The sequence below is a fragment of the Herpailurus yagouaroundi genome, unplaced genomic scaffold (assembly GCF_014898765.1).
Source record: "Herpailurus yagouaroundi ecotype Mexico unplaced genomic scaffold, PumYag 205, whole genome shotgun sequence".
Taxonomy (NCBI): domain Eukaryota; kingdom Metazoa; phylum Chordata; class Mammalia; order Carnivora; family Felidae; genus Herpailurus; species Herpailurus yagouaroundi.
The window spans coordinates 1,782,642-1,799,058 of record NW_024412436.1 but is presented as its reverse complement, the minus strand read 5'-3'; the positions used below and the strand labels follow the sequence as shown (position 1 = coordinate 1,799,058).

Below are 16,417 nucleotides of genomic sequence, written 5' to 3'. Positions count from 1 at the left end.
CGAACTGTGAGGTCATGACCTTAGCCAAAGTTGGATGCTCAACCGAACTGTGAGGTCATGACCTTAGCCAAAGTTGGACGCTCAACCGACTGAGCCACCCAGGCGCCCCTGGAGGTCTCCATTTCACTATGACAACTGTAACAGAAACACAGCTATTGTTCATCAACGACTAGTTTTGAAATACCCAGGTAGCTATTTTCAACATTTGCAGGAGATGACAATAGCCTAAAGTAAGGCGGTTCTGCAGGGTAGGAATGGACAACATGTGCTGCAGCCCTACACATGATCAGATGATGGCTCCTACAGACATTTAATACACTACACGATTCTAAAGCAAAATAAAGTTCACCATCCACTGGTATAACACTCAATCCAGCTACCATAAAACCCTTATTTAATATTGGACAATCTCACAATTGGGTTTCTGTATTTTAAGATGTTCTCATGCCCAGAACACAACTTCCATAGAAGAGAAAATTATCTATTTGTTTTAATATAAAGGGTAATTTTTTAAAAACAAGCAATAACATATTTTGCAATTACCTTTTACATTTTCACAGCAGTTACAGTACTGGGTTCTATTTGTATTTTATGTTGATCCTATCCTCATCGTTACACTTCAAATGCCTTCAAAGCAGAGACTGTCCCACTTGTCCTTTTATTTCCTAGGTCATGTGAAATGCGCCCAGTAGGCATTCAACAAGTATTTTCGGATCTGAATGAAATATCTCATTCATTCAAAAAACATTTATTAAGGAATTATTATGATACTATTTATTGAGGACACCAGTGTGAAGGTTTTAAGTCCAGTCTTTAGAAAGATTACAGTCTACTGGGGAAAACTGGTATCCATGATTATACTACCATGTATTAAGTGCCACAATGGAAGGAAGCCCATGGTACCAGTCATGCAGCCTAGATGAATTCAGCCTGGATCAGAGAGAGATGGCGTCGAGATCCTGGTACTGAGTTTTGAGGGGAGAAGTACGAATTGGACAGAGTAATGAAAGTGGTTGATGGTAGGAAAGTTCTAGGTAAGAGGAGGGGATATTTCAAGTATCAAGTGATTCACTGGACATTGATGAAGAAGCTGGGGCAAGAAAAGGGTGCAGGACTTCTAGATTTATAATTTGAGCAACTGAGCGTCCGTAGATGATAAGCATTAACTGAAAGAAAAAATTAAGAACTCGGAGGAAAAGCAAGTTTGTATAGGAGGGTGTGGAGATTTATATCATTCCCAGTTAAAGGAGAGTCGGATGGTAGAAGAGAGGACACAAGAGAGAACATACCCAAGAAAGGATAAAACATGCAGAAAGGAAAAGGTATTTCAACGTTGACTTAAGTCATCCTTAGAGTCTGACACAACTTGTATTCCTGAAACGTCCCTATTCTAATCATCAACAGGGAAGCTGCAGTGTTGTGGAGTCTGTCACAAACCTCTTGGAGCCTCATATTTTCCCACATGATCGTCTCTCACGTGTGAGAATTAGATGTAATAGTGTTTAAACGCTTAGCACAATGCCTAACCCTTAGCCTGTGCTTACTGTCAGTGTTCTTCCATTAAGAAGAGAAAAGTGCTCAGCAACAAACACTTTTCCCTTATTTTATAAAGAAAGTATTTATTTTTACAGTTAACACCCCCATCTTGTGGCTTTTTAAGGTACTGTTGACAAAAGAAGGTTTAAAGTTATGCTGCATTTTTGCAACTATAGTGCTGTTACATCATGGAACATTCCTTGGGGGCCTTTTTATAAAGTTAAACTGATTGGACCAAGACTATAGTTAGGAAATTCCCTGCCCAGAACAGAGAATGACTGTAATCCATTAGAGTTGCATTTATAAAGCTATTATTTAACTTAAAAGCAAAGAAAACATTCCAAGGAGAATCATACATTTTATACAGGCATGTGATTACTTTAAATCTAACCAGAAAAAAATCTTCCCTCAAACACTTGAATATTTTTTTGTGAAAATAATCTGGTGGCAACATGCCAATCGAATTCAAACAAAGTAATAATGTTGCTGATCCATGAGGTCAAGAAACACCCTGTATTAAAATGTTATAAATTACATGGTGATAACAGCTTAAAGAACTCACCAGCGCTAACAGCGCTAACAATTTTGGTTACTCAACTAATGCCAGGTATCTGTCCATGGGCAAGCTGTGTGGTAGATTGTGCTCTGCCATCTTGGGGCATTCTGGGCACACACATGGAGTCATGCCCTGGTTAAATAAGCATCCATGAGTCTGTGCCCACAAGGTTTAGATGACTGACCACCTTTTAAGTCTGGCAAGATTTTAGCTCTAGAGTGAGAACCATTATACTTACTCAACACTTCCTTACTTTTCTAAAATTCTGTGATCACCAAAGATACTGTGCTAATTAATATGTACATAAACATATTCATGTGTGTGTGCCTGGCACTTGTTCACATAGACATATGCTTTGTTTGCAATGCCCATTTGGTACAACCAGCAGTGGTTTGGGGTTCGGCTGGAAAATCATATTCAGAAGACTCAATAGGCCATACTCAGTACTAGGCTCACTCTGCAGAAGGATATCAGAGAGAAAGCAAGCATATGGGCAGGACAAAAAACAAGTGTGTCATCAGTGGAGTCCTTTTCTCTAGAGCAGCTTAGGTATGAGAACTATGTGGGTGGAACAGAAGTCACTCTGGCTCAGTGTAGAGGAACAGCTCTGCCATGGCATCCTGATGACCCTGAATGTTTTGTAACCCTCCCAGGACATGAGAAGATGAATGAAGCCGTCTCCCACTCATTTTGAAGCCATCTGCCACTCATCTCCCTAGAAGACTGTCCACAGACCATTTCTTACCACCTCCCAGGTTCTGATGATGTATGAGGCTTTCTGCAGGGCGTATCTGCCGACTATGAAACCGCCGAGCTACAGTGCAGAACTGGCTCCTCTGTAACAGGGTACCCTACAACTCCTATTACAGCCATGCGGCCCCTTTTGTTTTGGAATCATCATTTTTGGTGTGTCCGAGAACCCAGAGAGTCTAGCAATTCTTCCTTTTACTGCCTACATGTTATGGACTGCCTGAATCTAAGCAGTCCTTTGTATCTTTACTGGCCAACAGAGACTTGGAGCAGCAGACTCTTCTGCTGGCCTTGAAGGAGCAAGTATCATGGGTTCTCCAACTGTAAGGAAAAGAATTCTGTCAATACTACCTGAGCTCAGTCAGTAAATGGATCACAGCCCTGGCAAAACCTTGATTTCAGGCTTGTGAGACCCTGTGCAGACAGCCCACCTAAGCAGTGACTGAACTCCTGACCCATGGAAAACGTGAGATGATAAATACGTATTGTTTTAGACTGTTAAGTTCAGGGCAATCTGCCAGACAGTAAGAGAAAATGAAAACGTCCTGTCCAGAACTCAGTTTGTTGGAACCTTGGTTCTGATTTCAGAATCCATTAGCTAGGATTAGGTGAAGTATGGATATTTTTTTCTTCATACCAACGGCTACCTGACTAAAGCCCAAGTATCTTAACAGTAACTTGATTTCCTATCACAGCACCCTTCCCACTATGTGCCAACTATAGCCTGAACTAGAGCAGTGGCTATCCCTCCTGAGATCCTGAATCCATTTAGTTTACCGTCCATAGTTAGCATTCAAAACTTAGTCTGTTTCCAAAGCTGTTTCACTGCTCTGCCCATTCTGTCTCCCTTCTTGTCAGGACTCAGATCCTTCTAACATTAGATACATTTACTACCGCATTACCCATCACCCACCACCACCAACATATATAAAGATTTAAACGGAAAATTAATTACCCATAAAACTTAGATCAATATATGTATTAGAATAAGTAATAGATATGACAACATTCTGGAGGGATATAAAAAACAACTGCACTTTCAAAAACCAAACCTATGATATTACATCTATTATTCTGAAAATGGGACTCAAGCACAGATTTAAACCAAAACTGACCTTGAGATTATGCTAAATAAATGCATCTGACATAAAGTAATCAAGTTAAGAAAACCAACAAACAGGCACCAGATTTCCTTAGCTATGATTCAGAGGTAGCTTTGTGAAAATAGAAAGTTACTGGATTTTTACAATCCTGTAGTTATAGTCAGTCTACATCTGGGCTCAGCAAAGTTTTTTCTGTAAAGGGCCAGACAGACAATAGGTATTTTAGATTCTGTGGGCCATAAGGTCTTTGTCACAGCTACTCAAATCTGCCATGGTAGTTTGAAAGCAGCCACTGGCAATAAGAAAATAGGCATGGCTGTGTTCCGATAAAACTTTATTTAGAAAAACAGGCAGTAACCAGATTTGGCTCCTAGGCTGTAGTTTGCCAACCCTGGGTCCACACAGAAATACGATAAAATCACTTAAACAAATGAGTATCTCGGGAACTTACTGCTTAATTTTATCATTTCTAGGTCCAAATCTTGGTCCAGATGGTCCCCTTCTGAAAACAAAATACCAAGCACATATTAATGAGAGCATTAAAATAAAAAATAGAAAACACATACACACAATCAGGCTTAATTCTAAACACGGACCAGTAATTTACCCCAAGGAACCACACATAACTGGTATTGCTGGAACGTGATGTGTAATCACATCTGCACTTCACTGGCCACAACTAACCTCATTCTTCTGAATGTTAAAACTTTCAGAGAAAATAGAGTTTATATAACCTTAAGTTACACACAGGTTGTTGTAATCACTAAACTCTGAAACATCGTAACAAGAGTGCCAGTGACTATGAATAGCTTTCTGATCAGTTATAGACAGAAAAAGTAAATTCACCTTTGAATTAGGTTATAATAAATGCTGATTATCAAAAATGGATACAGAAAAAAATCCATTCAAAACACTCTTTTTTGTTGCTCATCTTAAATTTATCAACAAAGCTAACGGGAAATTCAGGTCTATGAAAATACCAACATTTCTCAAACTGTTATTTGTTAGTCAAGTGTTGTATCATTTCAACCAATCCATTTTAATATTGGGGAAATAAAAACTTGTGGATAATCCATTTTAATTAGCATTCCTCTGATGATTGAGAATAAGGTATAAATTATAAAACTTAAAAAAAATAGAATTGGGGAGACTGCCTCAGTTGGTGGAGCATACGACTCTTGATCTCAGGGTTGGGAGTTTGAGCCCCATGTTAGGCATAGCGCTTACTTAGAAAAAAAAATTACAAAAAAGAAAAGAAAAAGATCTCTACCAATTAATCACTAACTCCCCATTCCTCCTCCTCCTAGCCCCTGGCAATCTCCATCCTGCTTTGTGTCTCCATGAATTGGTCTACTCTAGGTACTTCATATAAGTGGAATCATATAAAATTTACCCTTTTGTGAACAGCTTCTTTCACTTAGCATAGGTTCTTGGAGATTCATCCATGTTGTAAACATATGTCAGAATTTCCTACCCCCCCCTTTTTTTTAAATATTTGGAAAGAGAGAGAAAGAGAGAGAGAGAGAGAGAGAGTGTGTGTGTGTGTGTGAGCAGGGGAGGGGCAGAGAGAGAGGGGGAGAGAGAGAATCCCAGGCAGGCTCTGTGCACTGTGCACAGAGCCTGATGTGGGACTTGATCTCAAGAAATGTGAGATCATGACCCGAACCAAAATCAAGTCAGACAATTAACTGACTGAGCCACCCAGACGCCCCAGAACTTCCTTCCTTTTTAAGACTAATATTCTACTATATCCATACACCGCACTTTGCTTATCCATTCACCTGCTGATGGACATTTAGGTTGCTCCATCTTTTGGCTCTTGAGAATATTGCTGGGTGTTGATAAACTGCTGGGTGATAAACCTGGATTTTGATTTCTTTTTTAAAAATTTATTTGGTTTGTCTCCTCTTCAACACCCAAACAGACCCACAGTGTGTGGAAGCTGTATTTTGAGCAAGTGTGCTAGCTGCTTGTCAGGCCCTCTGCAAAAGGTACATTATTGGGAGTGGACTTCCAGGGGTACGTTGCAGGTCTGAAGAATTAGTGTTTCTCACAAGGTATCTCACTGACATTGAGAGAACCATTTATGTAACCTTTTCTTTTTTTTTAATTTTATTTATTTTTTTTTTTTAATTTTTTTTTCAACGTTTATTTATTTATTTTTGGGACAGAGAGAGACAGAGCATGAACGGGGGAGGGGCAGAGAGAGAGGGAGACACAGAATCTGAAACAGGGTCCAGGCTCCGAGCCATCAGCCCAGAGCCCGACGCGGGGCTCGAACCCACGGACCGCGAGATCGCGACCTGGCTGAAGTCGGACACTTAACCGACTGCGCCACCCAGGCGCCCCTATGTAACCTTTTCAATACAAGGCCTTTTCAATACGAGGTCCTTTCTGACGGGTAGCTAGTGCTCTAGCTCTAAGGCTTTTTACCATATCTGCCACTGTGGCAATTAGCTTTGTGACTCTTGGGAAATCTTGTCACATGTAGGAGGTATCTTCCCACATCATCTGACCTTGCCAAAACGATACTATTTCCTATTAATGGATTTGTTTCCTATGTTGTTCACTGCTTCATGGCTGTCAGTTATTTTTATAAAATGTTTTTATGTAGGGGAAAAGCCTCTACAAAAATCTTACAAAATTATAACAAAGAGTGAGGCAAATGTTTGGGGGGGGGGAGGGGGCACATCTGCCTACACCAATCTCTAGAGAAAACTCCTGCCACATATGTCCTCCTTCCTGCCTTTGCAAATACAACTTAGGCCTATATGATGACAGCCCTTTCTAATTATAACTGTAGATGACTGATCAGATCAAATAACTGACAAAGTATCAAGGCAATTCAATGGGAAAAGGATAATCTTTTCATCAGCTGGATGGATAGCCATATGCCAAAAAAAATAAAAGAAAAAAAAATAATAATTATCTTTCACCCTTACCTCAACCATACATAAAAATTTACTTGAAACAGATTATAGAGCTAAATGTGAAAGCCAAAACTAGAAAATTCCTAGAAGAAAACATAGGAGGGGATGCCTGGGTGGCTCAGTCATTTAAGCATCCGACTCTTGGTTTTGGCTCAGGTCTCAATCTCATGGCTGGTGGGATCAAGCCCCGCACTGGACTCTGTGCTGACAGCACGGAGCCTGCTTCGGATTCTCTCTCTCCTTCTCTCTTTGTCCCTCCCATTTTCATGCATACTCTCTCTCTCAAAACAAACTTTAAAAAAATTAAAATAAAGAAGAAGAAAACATAGGAGAAAATCTTAGTAAACGTGGGTTTGGCAAAGATCTCTTAAATAAGCAAAAACAATAAAAAATGTAATAAATTGATTTCATCAAAATCAACACTTTGATCTTCAAAAGATACTGTCATGAAAATGAAAAAATTAAGTCACCAGATGAAAAGTAAATGTCTGTAAAACACATCTGACAAAGAACTTGTATCCCGAATACATAAACAACTACATAAAAAGACAAATTTAGACCTGGACAAAAGATTTTAACATGTACTTAATCCAAGATATGGGGATGACAAATACACAAAAAAGAGGTCCAACATAACTTGTCATTAGGGAAATGCAAATTGAAACGATAGTGAGATACCACTACACATCTGCAAGAATGACTAAAATTTAAAAACTGACCATATATAGTACTGACGAGGATTTAGAGCAACTAGAACTCTTATACGATGCTGGTGGGAATATAAAATGGTGCATCACTTTGGAAAACAGCTGTAAATATATACCGGCCACTTGACTAACTCCTAAGTATTTTCCCAAGAGAACTGAAAGCATCAATCCACACAAAAACTTGCACATAGACGTTTACAGTAGCTTTATTCACAATAGCTAAAACTTATAAACACCACAAATATCCATCAATAAGTGAATGGATGAATGAACTACAGTATATTCACACAATAGAATACTTCTCAGAAATAAACTATCGATACATGGGATAGCGTGGATAAATCTCAAAATAATTATGCAAAGGGAATGATACCAGGAAAAAAAAGGCATACTGTGGGATACCATTTAAAAAATTCTAGAAAACACAAACTACAGTGATAGAAAGTAGACCAGTGGTTGCCTGGGGATTGGGAAAGTGACAGATTACAAAGGGTATGAGGAAATTTCAGAGATGATGGTCATGTTCATTACTTGATTTTGGTGATAATTTCACAGGCGTATAGTACATGCACCAAAACTCATATTATATACTCTACATGCATTTTACTGGATGTTAATTATACTCCAATAAATCTATTTAAAAAAAAACTTACAGAAAAAAGTCTTCTTCTTCATCTGAATCATCTTCCAAAAGATTTCTCTGTCAAAAAAAGAGGGGAAAAAAAAAAAGACGTGAGTTTTCAGATTCAGACATCTTGCAAACTGTCAGGGAGGAGTAATGAAAGGAGCTCTATTCTGGTGAAATTTCTTAACTCTAAGCTTCCAGACAGAGGGAAGAGTGGTTATCGTAAGCTGAAAGAACCACATTTGCCAACTTTCCGAAGAAAATGCTTACAGTACCAGAATCCTATCACTGACAACACAGTAGAAAGGTCACTGAAACCAGCAGGGAACTGAGGAACTGTAGGCAGTCAGGAAGACATTAAGTCCCGTCTCCTTCCCCGCCTTCCAGTCTCTCTCCACTGGCAGAACCTAATAGGAAGCCACGCGGCAAAGGAGAAGTGCAGTTGCTGAGTCCAACTCTAGCATCAGACAGAAGGGTATAGAGGACAGGTTTGGAGCTGAGACACAAGGGGTTTAAGAATCGGCACAGTCCACCTACTGCCTTCACAGTTCACAAATAACCTTCGACACATATGTGAACTTCCAAACAAAAACCACTTTATACTTTTACTCTATAAGATGCAACTATTTCCCTTAAAATGAAGATGATCTCACCCTCTCCCCAAAAGGGGAAGATATAAAGTTCCAAGAGGAGCCTAATGAAGAGCAGCAACCAGACTTTCCCGCATGGAAGAACTTCAATAGTACACAGCTTGTACACAGAATAATAGCTCCCCAAGACAGAAACCGGAAACCGTGACTGTTTCCTCACATACTAAGAGGGCCTCTGCAGGTGCGACTGAGTTACGGGTCTTGAGGTGGGAAGATCAATAAGGATTATTCATGTGGGCCCAACATAATCCCAAGAGTTCTTAAAAGAGGGAGGGAGAGAGAGGAAAGAGGGACAGACGAGCGGGGAGAGAGACGGAATAGAAGATGTTATACTGCTGCCTTTAAAGACAGTGGAAGGAGCATGAGCCAAAGATGACGGGAAGCTTCTAGAAGCTGGGAAAGACAAGGAAACAGACCCTCCCTTACAGCTTCCAGAAGGAACACAGCCTGGCCAGAGCCTTGATTTTAGCCCAGGAAGACCCACTTTGGACTTCTGGTCACCAGAACTAGAAGATAATAGATTTGTGTTGTTTTGAGTTTGTGGTAATTTGTTACAACAGCAATAGGAAACAAATACACCACCTATTGCCTTTTCTGAGAAAATTACTCAAGGAATTGCACCAGCCCAAACAACAACAAAACCCAATTAAATCAGGGCAAAGATTCTAAGACAGAGATCGATAAAATCAATGAACCTAATAAAATGTGGTCAGTTTTGAATAAATACGGTAATGTGATTGTGAACTACTTATAGCTACTGAAAAAGAAAAGGTATAACATAAGGAGAAACTTTAAAAGAGCCCCAAACCATTCTAACAAAACCTAGAAGCTGGGAGCGGAAGAGTGAAGCAAGTAAGTAACATAACAGTCGCACCTGCTGGGGAGACAAGTGGAGGCAGGGAAAGTGGGCCAGAATGAGGAAGTAAAACAATGGAAGGGACGTGGTGTTTGGTATGTTGACAGAGAAAACAGATTTAAACATCACTGTTAAAATATGAAGTTAATAACAAAAAAGAGAGATACAAAGGGAGAAAGGAAGGATACTTTTAAACTGCCTAGTGATACTGAGGCCGGGGAGATGAGGAAAAACAATCAATCTGCCAAAGAAGTCAGGAAAAAGAGGAAATATAAATATAATGATCTATGCATAATGATATATAACATATCACAGAGAGAAAAAATGAAAATAGGATGTATTCAATATTTTTTTAACATATATGTCTGAGCATCTTCTATGTGTCAGGCACTGTTCCAGGTACCAAGACAGCTTTGAACAAGACAAAGTCTGAGCTCTCACAGAAAAATATTCGATGGTAACAAATGCTATGCAGAGGGGCGCCTGGGTGGCTCAATCGGTTAAGTGTCCGACTTCAGCTCAGGTCACGATCTCACGGTTCATGGGTTCGAGCCCCACATCAGGCTCTGTGCAGACAGCTCAGAGCCTGGAGCCTGCTTCAGATTCTGTCTCCCCCTCTCTGCCTCTACCCTGCTCATACTCTGTCTGTCTCTCTAAAAGTAAAATAAATGTTTAAAAAAAAAACAAAAACAAATGCTACGCAGAGAACTGAAACAGAGATAGGATTGAAAGTGACAGGGTGACTAAATGAGATTAGGTTGTCATGGAAAATCACTCTCAAGAAGTGAAACTTAAGCAGAGATCCAAATGATAACAAAGGGCCAACCAAAGATCAGGGGGAAGGGCATTCACCGGCATCAGAGGGACTGGCTAGCACAGAAAAAGCCCAAATACGTTAGTTGTTGTAACAAATGTGAATGGTATGAATGCTCCCGTGGTGGATAAGCTTAGGAATTCCCTGGGCCTACACCAATGGGTTAAGGAGGCACAAAGAAACACAAAGTCATAAAATGCTCACACCTGAGTTTGGATAACCAGATTGGCACTCCAAGAATAGGGAGGTGCAAAGGCACCCCAAAATAGGGAGGGGTGCTGAACCCCCAAAAATATATAGAGAGAGGCAAAGGCCTGAAATAGAATCAGCGCAAAGGTGCCCAATACACAGGAATAACAAGATTAGATATTCAGGGTGAAAGCACCCCAAGTTTAGACTACAGCAGAAAGCTGCTTTCATAGAATAGGGCCAGGGCAGGTAAATTGGTGAATTGGACTTTGGACCACTGCACTGCAGGCAAAGCAGCCCAAGGTGGCTTATTAACCCTGAGGTTATTCCCCCTACCTGTCTCATCTCCTAGGCTGGCAAAGATAAACAGGCACAGCGCCTCCTGTCTGCTGTTAGCAACCATCTACCCATCTGCCCGGCACCTGGAATTTATTTTATATTGAGTCAAACCCCAAACATTGTGTATCCTCAAAATCCCCCTTTCCCCCTCACATCCACAAGTTAATGTTCCTAGTTTCTTTGTCTCTTTATACACACCCATCACGTTTGCAAGCCTTCTGATCTGAATAAATATGGGGCAAGGACCCTTATTCGGGGCTCTTGCCTTTTTCCCGGACATTAGCCATCTCTCGTTTTAATCCTGCGTTCGCTCTTTTGCTAGACAAAAGAGAACGTTAGACTTAGAGTCTACGACATGCTCCTATTAAAAAAAAAGAACTACATGTGATTGGAGTTCAAAAATTCCAGCCAATATCTGTTTACAAAAAATTCACCTAAAACAAATTATCAAATAAAGGAAGAAAAGAAGAGGTGGGAAAAAATATATCAGCAAATTCTAACAAAAAGAACGTTAGAGTTAGCAATATTAATACAAAGATGAATTTAGGACAAAAGCATTAAACAATCAAATTTAAGATTTTATAATGATAAAATGCATAGTCCACCAAAAAGATTTAACAGCAATGAACGTTTATATATATAACAACATAGTTGCAAAAGATATAAAGCAAAAGCTGCTCAAATTATAAAGAAAGAAATGGATACATTCAAAATCATAGGGAAGATTTAACATACCCTTCAGAGATAGAGAAACTAAGAAGACAAACAATAACCTAGAACTTTATATTTAGCAAATTTTAATTTCAAATATCCAAGAAATAGATGTGCCACAAAAGAATTTTAATAAATTCCAAAAACTAGAAATTACATAGGTCACATTCTCCAGGCATAATGCAGTGGAAATTAAAACAGGTAACAAAAGGGGCACCTGGGTGGCTCAGTCGATCAAGTGTCCGACTCTTGATCTAGGCTCAGGTCATGATCTCACAGTTCGTGTGTTTGAACACAGAGCCTGCTTGGAATTCTCTTTCCCTCTCTATCTACCTCACTCATGCTCTCTCTCTCTCTCTCTCTCTCAAAAATAAGTAAAGAAACTTAAAAAAAAAAAGTAACAGAATAAAACTTTAAAACACTCTTCTAATTAACACATTAAAATGTAATGGAAATTTAACAGACTATTTAGAAATAAGTGACACCGGGAACACTAGAGAACAAAATCTGTAGGTTATGGGTCATAGCAGCACTTAAAGGAAAATGCATTTATTTACAAAATCACAAAAACCGAATATATATGAAATAAGTATTTAACTCTTAAGATGGTTGAATTATTCCTAAGCAACACACAACTCCAGAAGTTTAAGAGAAAAAGATTAATGGATAACATAAAAATGTTAAACATGAAAAACTATCATAAACAAAGTTAACTGGCAAGTAACAGATTGGGCAAAAAAATCTGCAACATACTTTCAGAAAAGGTCTGACATCTGTATTATATCAAGAGCTCTGAGGAAACAATAAGAAAAAGACGGCAAGGGAGAAAAATAGTCAATGGAGAGAGATAGGCAATTCCAGACAGAAGAAGAAATGGCCAATGATCACATGAAAAGATGTTCAAAGTCAGTAACAGTCAGGGAGAGGCATTAATTAATTCCTCCAACAAATATTTCTTGAATGCTATTCTAGCTAGTAAGTTTAACAGTCACTATATTTATGAAACAGTTTATGTGCCTTAAAAGATAATGACACTAATGATAAAATATATTTATTATAGTTGTACTATAAGAAACACACATGAAAATCAATGTCTTTACACCCATTCATTGAACAAACACAAGGGCTAGTGAGACACTATCAAAAAAAGAGAACAGGACACAATGAGATAACGCTTTACACCCACTAGGCAGATAATAATAGCAAGTGTTAGGAGGAAAAATTGGTGGTGAGGAGAAACTGGTTGGTAGAAGAAATGCAGAGAAATTGGAATCCACATACACTGCTGGTACGAATGTAAAAATTGTGCAGCCACTCTGGAAAAAAAATGGGCAATCTTCAAAAGGGTGAATAGAGAGTTACTATAATACCCAACAATTCCATTCCTAGGTATTCACACAAGAGAACTGAAAACATGTTCACACAAAAACCTGTACATGAATGTTTATAACACTGCTATTCTTAATAGTCAAATAGCCGAGAGTCAAAAGCAGTATGCAAGAAGTCCTTAATATTAAAAAAAAAAACTAAATGTCCATCAAGTGATGAACAGATGTGATATATCCATATAACGGAATATTATTCAGCAATAAAAAGGAATGGCATACTGATCTATGCTACAATATGGATGAACTTCAAAAACATTATGATTTAAGTCCAAAATGCCAATTACAAAAGACAACATATTGCATGATTCCATTTATATAAAATGTCCAGAGTAGACAAATCTACAGATTGGTGGTTGCAAGGTTGAGGGGATGAAGAGATGGGGGATGACTGCTAAAAGGTACAGGGTTTCTTTCTGGAATAATGAAAATGCCCTAAAATTGACTGCAGTGATAGTTGCATAATTCTGCAAATATACTAAAAACCATTGAGTTGTACACACTTTAAAAGAGTGAATTGTATGGCATATGAATTTTATCTCAATAAACCTGTTACTAAAAAAAGTGGAATGGGCAAGTGGAATAAAACTTTAAATAAAGTTTTAAAAAGTAATTTATAGATTATTAGAACCAGTTATCAAATTTCACCATCTGGTAACTATTCAAAACAGCCAATTTTGTTCAATTCTGATTCAATACCCTATTTTTACAATAAATCATAGTAGTAATCAACCAACAACAGTTACAGTTACAAGTCTCAGTGGTGGATTGAGACTCTGTATTTTATAATTTTAAGTCTATATATAAAGTTTATTTTACAAGCAATTAGTCTATTGGTGGATTATACCTCCTTCAAGTAAAAACTACAGAAAGTTAGGATAAAGGGAAGACACATTTCCTGTATTATACTAAAAGACACTTTTAAATTGTAAGATGTTGGGCAGAGTGAATAATAGGAGGTTCAGAGCTTGTACAAAAAAGGAACGTGTAAAATAAAGTCAAATAGACTATAAGCTCTATATGGGCCCTCCAGTTTTTAGCACAATAGCAGGTGGTCAATAAATGAATCAGTAAATGAAGGAATAGCAATGAGACAGGAAGTGAGCAAGGGCTTTAGGTTGCTGGATAAAAAAGAATACCACTAATTCCTTCCCTAATAAATATTTAGTGAGTGCTTATTCTAAAAGTAACCTATCTACAACATTTATATCAAATGCTGTCTTCCAAAATTCAGATTTATACACATCTGCATAGAATGTTCTGGGATAAATAGGAAATTGAACATTATAGAAAAACTACTCTGGACTCCGAGGACAGTTACAGAACAAGAATTCTTTATCTGCAATTTCAAAAATCTAAAAAGTTCTGAAAACCAAGAGGTTTTGTAAGTTTAGAGCCAAAACTCATTTGGAGGAAAACCTGGCGTGAACTGATGTTAGCTTTACTTACTAATCAGACATTTCTCTGAGAAATACTAACAGACTTGGAGATGCTGCTCCAGACACTAAAAAGGCTGTTATATAATATGCACTTAACTACCTTACTAAAATCTTAAAAACTCTCAATTCCAACCAATTTTGGCCCAGAGTTCTGAATAAGATCCTGTGTATTTAACATTCTCTTTGAAAGACTAGAAAGAAGCAGTGAGCATAATCTGATCAATAATGGATGCAGGATTCAAATGAATCACCAATCTAAGGAACATATACTTTTAAATATTTACTATGAAGAAAAAAATATAAAGTAGAATACAGCCATAAAATTTAGATTTTTCTAAAACAATTTACAAAAGGAATGAAAGCATATTTTTAATCTGTTTAAAAACTGAAGATTCTGAACTTACCCTTTCACTTTTCACAGAACCAGTGACATCATCGTCATTTAGGTGGCGCTTGAACTTGGGAGGCATATTTTTTACTCAAGAGGTACTTCTCTGTTTCCCAGCAGAACAAGTATTCGCCACCTTAAGGGAAAATGCATGTCATTGTATTTGAGACTTGAGGGTGAAAGCTAAAGTACTTAAATAGTGTTCAAAGCCTTGTATGGTGGAGCCTCCTTGACTTCTCTGACTTCAACCACTGCCTTCCCACTTGCTTCATTCTGGGTGATGCTGTCCTCCATGCCAGGCCTTGATACATGAAAAAGTTAAAAACTGTGAGAAAAGGGATGTAACTTGTTAACTTGTGAAAGAGAACATGTGGGGGAAATCAGTGATTTTTTTTTTTTTTTTTTTTTTTTATTTTGAGAGAGATGGAGCACATGTGCGAGCAGGGAAGGGACAGAGAGAGAGGGAATCCCAAGCTCCTTGCTGTCAGTGCAGAGCCCAATTCGGGGCCTGATCTCAGGCACCGAGAGATGATGACCTGAGCCGAAATTAAGACTCGGAAGCTAAAACGACTTCTGAACTACCCAGGTGCCCCTAGTGAAAGTTTTTATAAAACTAAAGAGCAGATTGCCTAGGAGTGGGGGAAATTTGGAGAAAATGAGGCATTAAATGCTTTAAGAGTTTAACCTGGAATTAGAAGACAGAACACTCCTAGTTCTCTAATTTTTAGTTAGTTGATTAAACCATGATTCCGTTTCAAGTGTGAAATAGTGATTTCTAGGCTTCTGCATGGAGTTGGCAGGGTCAATCAGATAATTCATGCAAAAACATTCTGTAAATTATAACACCCTATTCTAAAGCACAGCACTAGGCTCTAAGAAAAGGGATATTTATTAAATACTGTGTTAAACAGAGCCAGGATGCTGTTTTGAAGGGTTTTTTTGGTTGTTGTTATTGGTTTTCTTTGGTTTTGGTTTTATTTCTTTTTTTCCTACAGAAAGTTTCACAGCTTTTCATATGCTAATATGCATTGTGGTTTTCCAAGAAAATGCTTGAGTATGCAGCTTATTCAAAATTTCTGGAGAAAAAGCTGACATGCAAACATGAGTTTTCAGTTTCTTGGATTAGAAGATGGATTAAAAAGTGAGAATAGCTACTAGCTAAAGTACTGAATCTTTTACTATGTGGTATGCACTGTGCTCAGTGACTTACATGTATTTTCTTTTAGTCTATATGATACGCCTTTAAAGTAGGCACTAAGAAGCTAAAAGAGAATTTAATTTAGGAAAAGTAGCTAATATTCCCTCTACCGACTGAAACAGCAGACACATAGACCCAAATTAACCAATGGCTATGCATGATCACTTTTAATATTTATTCAATTAGCTGCCTATCAAGTTACACAGTTCTGTTCTAGAAAGACCACTTCCCTATAAACAAC

The 16,417-nt window shown here is 38.2% G+C and overlaps 1 protein-coding gene across 2 annotated transcripts in view; it reads right to left on the bottom strand.

Annotated features, from left to right (window-relative positions):
- VAMP4 (vesicle associated membrane protein 4) overlaps positions 1-16,417 on the bottom strand; it is a 41,495-nt gene that overhangs the window by 9,286 nt on the left and 15,792 nt on the right. For both annotated transcript variants that reach the window (XM_040451702.1, XM_040451701.1), the window contains exons 2-4: positions 14,995-15,114; positions 8,236-8,282; positions 4,397-4,447 (exon numbers count right to left, since the gene is read on the bottom strand). In XM_040451702.1, coding sequence (XP_040307636.1) covers positions 4,397-4,447; positions 8,236-8,282; positions 14,995-15,060 — 164 coding nt within the window. In that variant the 5' untranslated portion in view covers positions 15,061-15,114. The remainder of the gene's footprint in view (positions 1-4,396; positions 4,448-8,235; positions 8,283-14,994; positions 15,115-16,417) is intronic.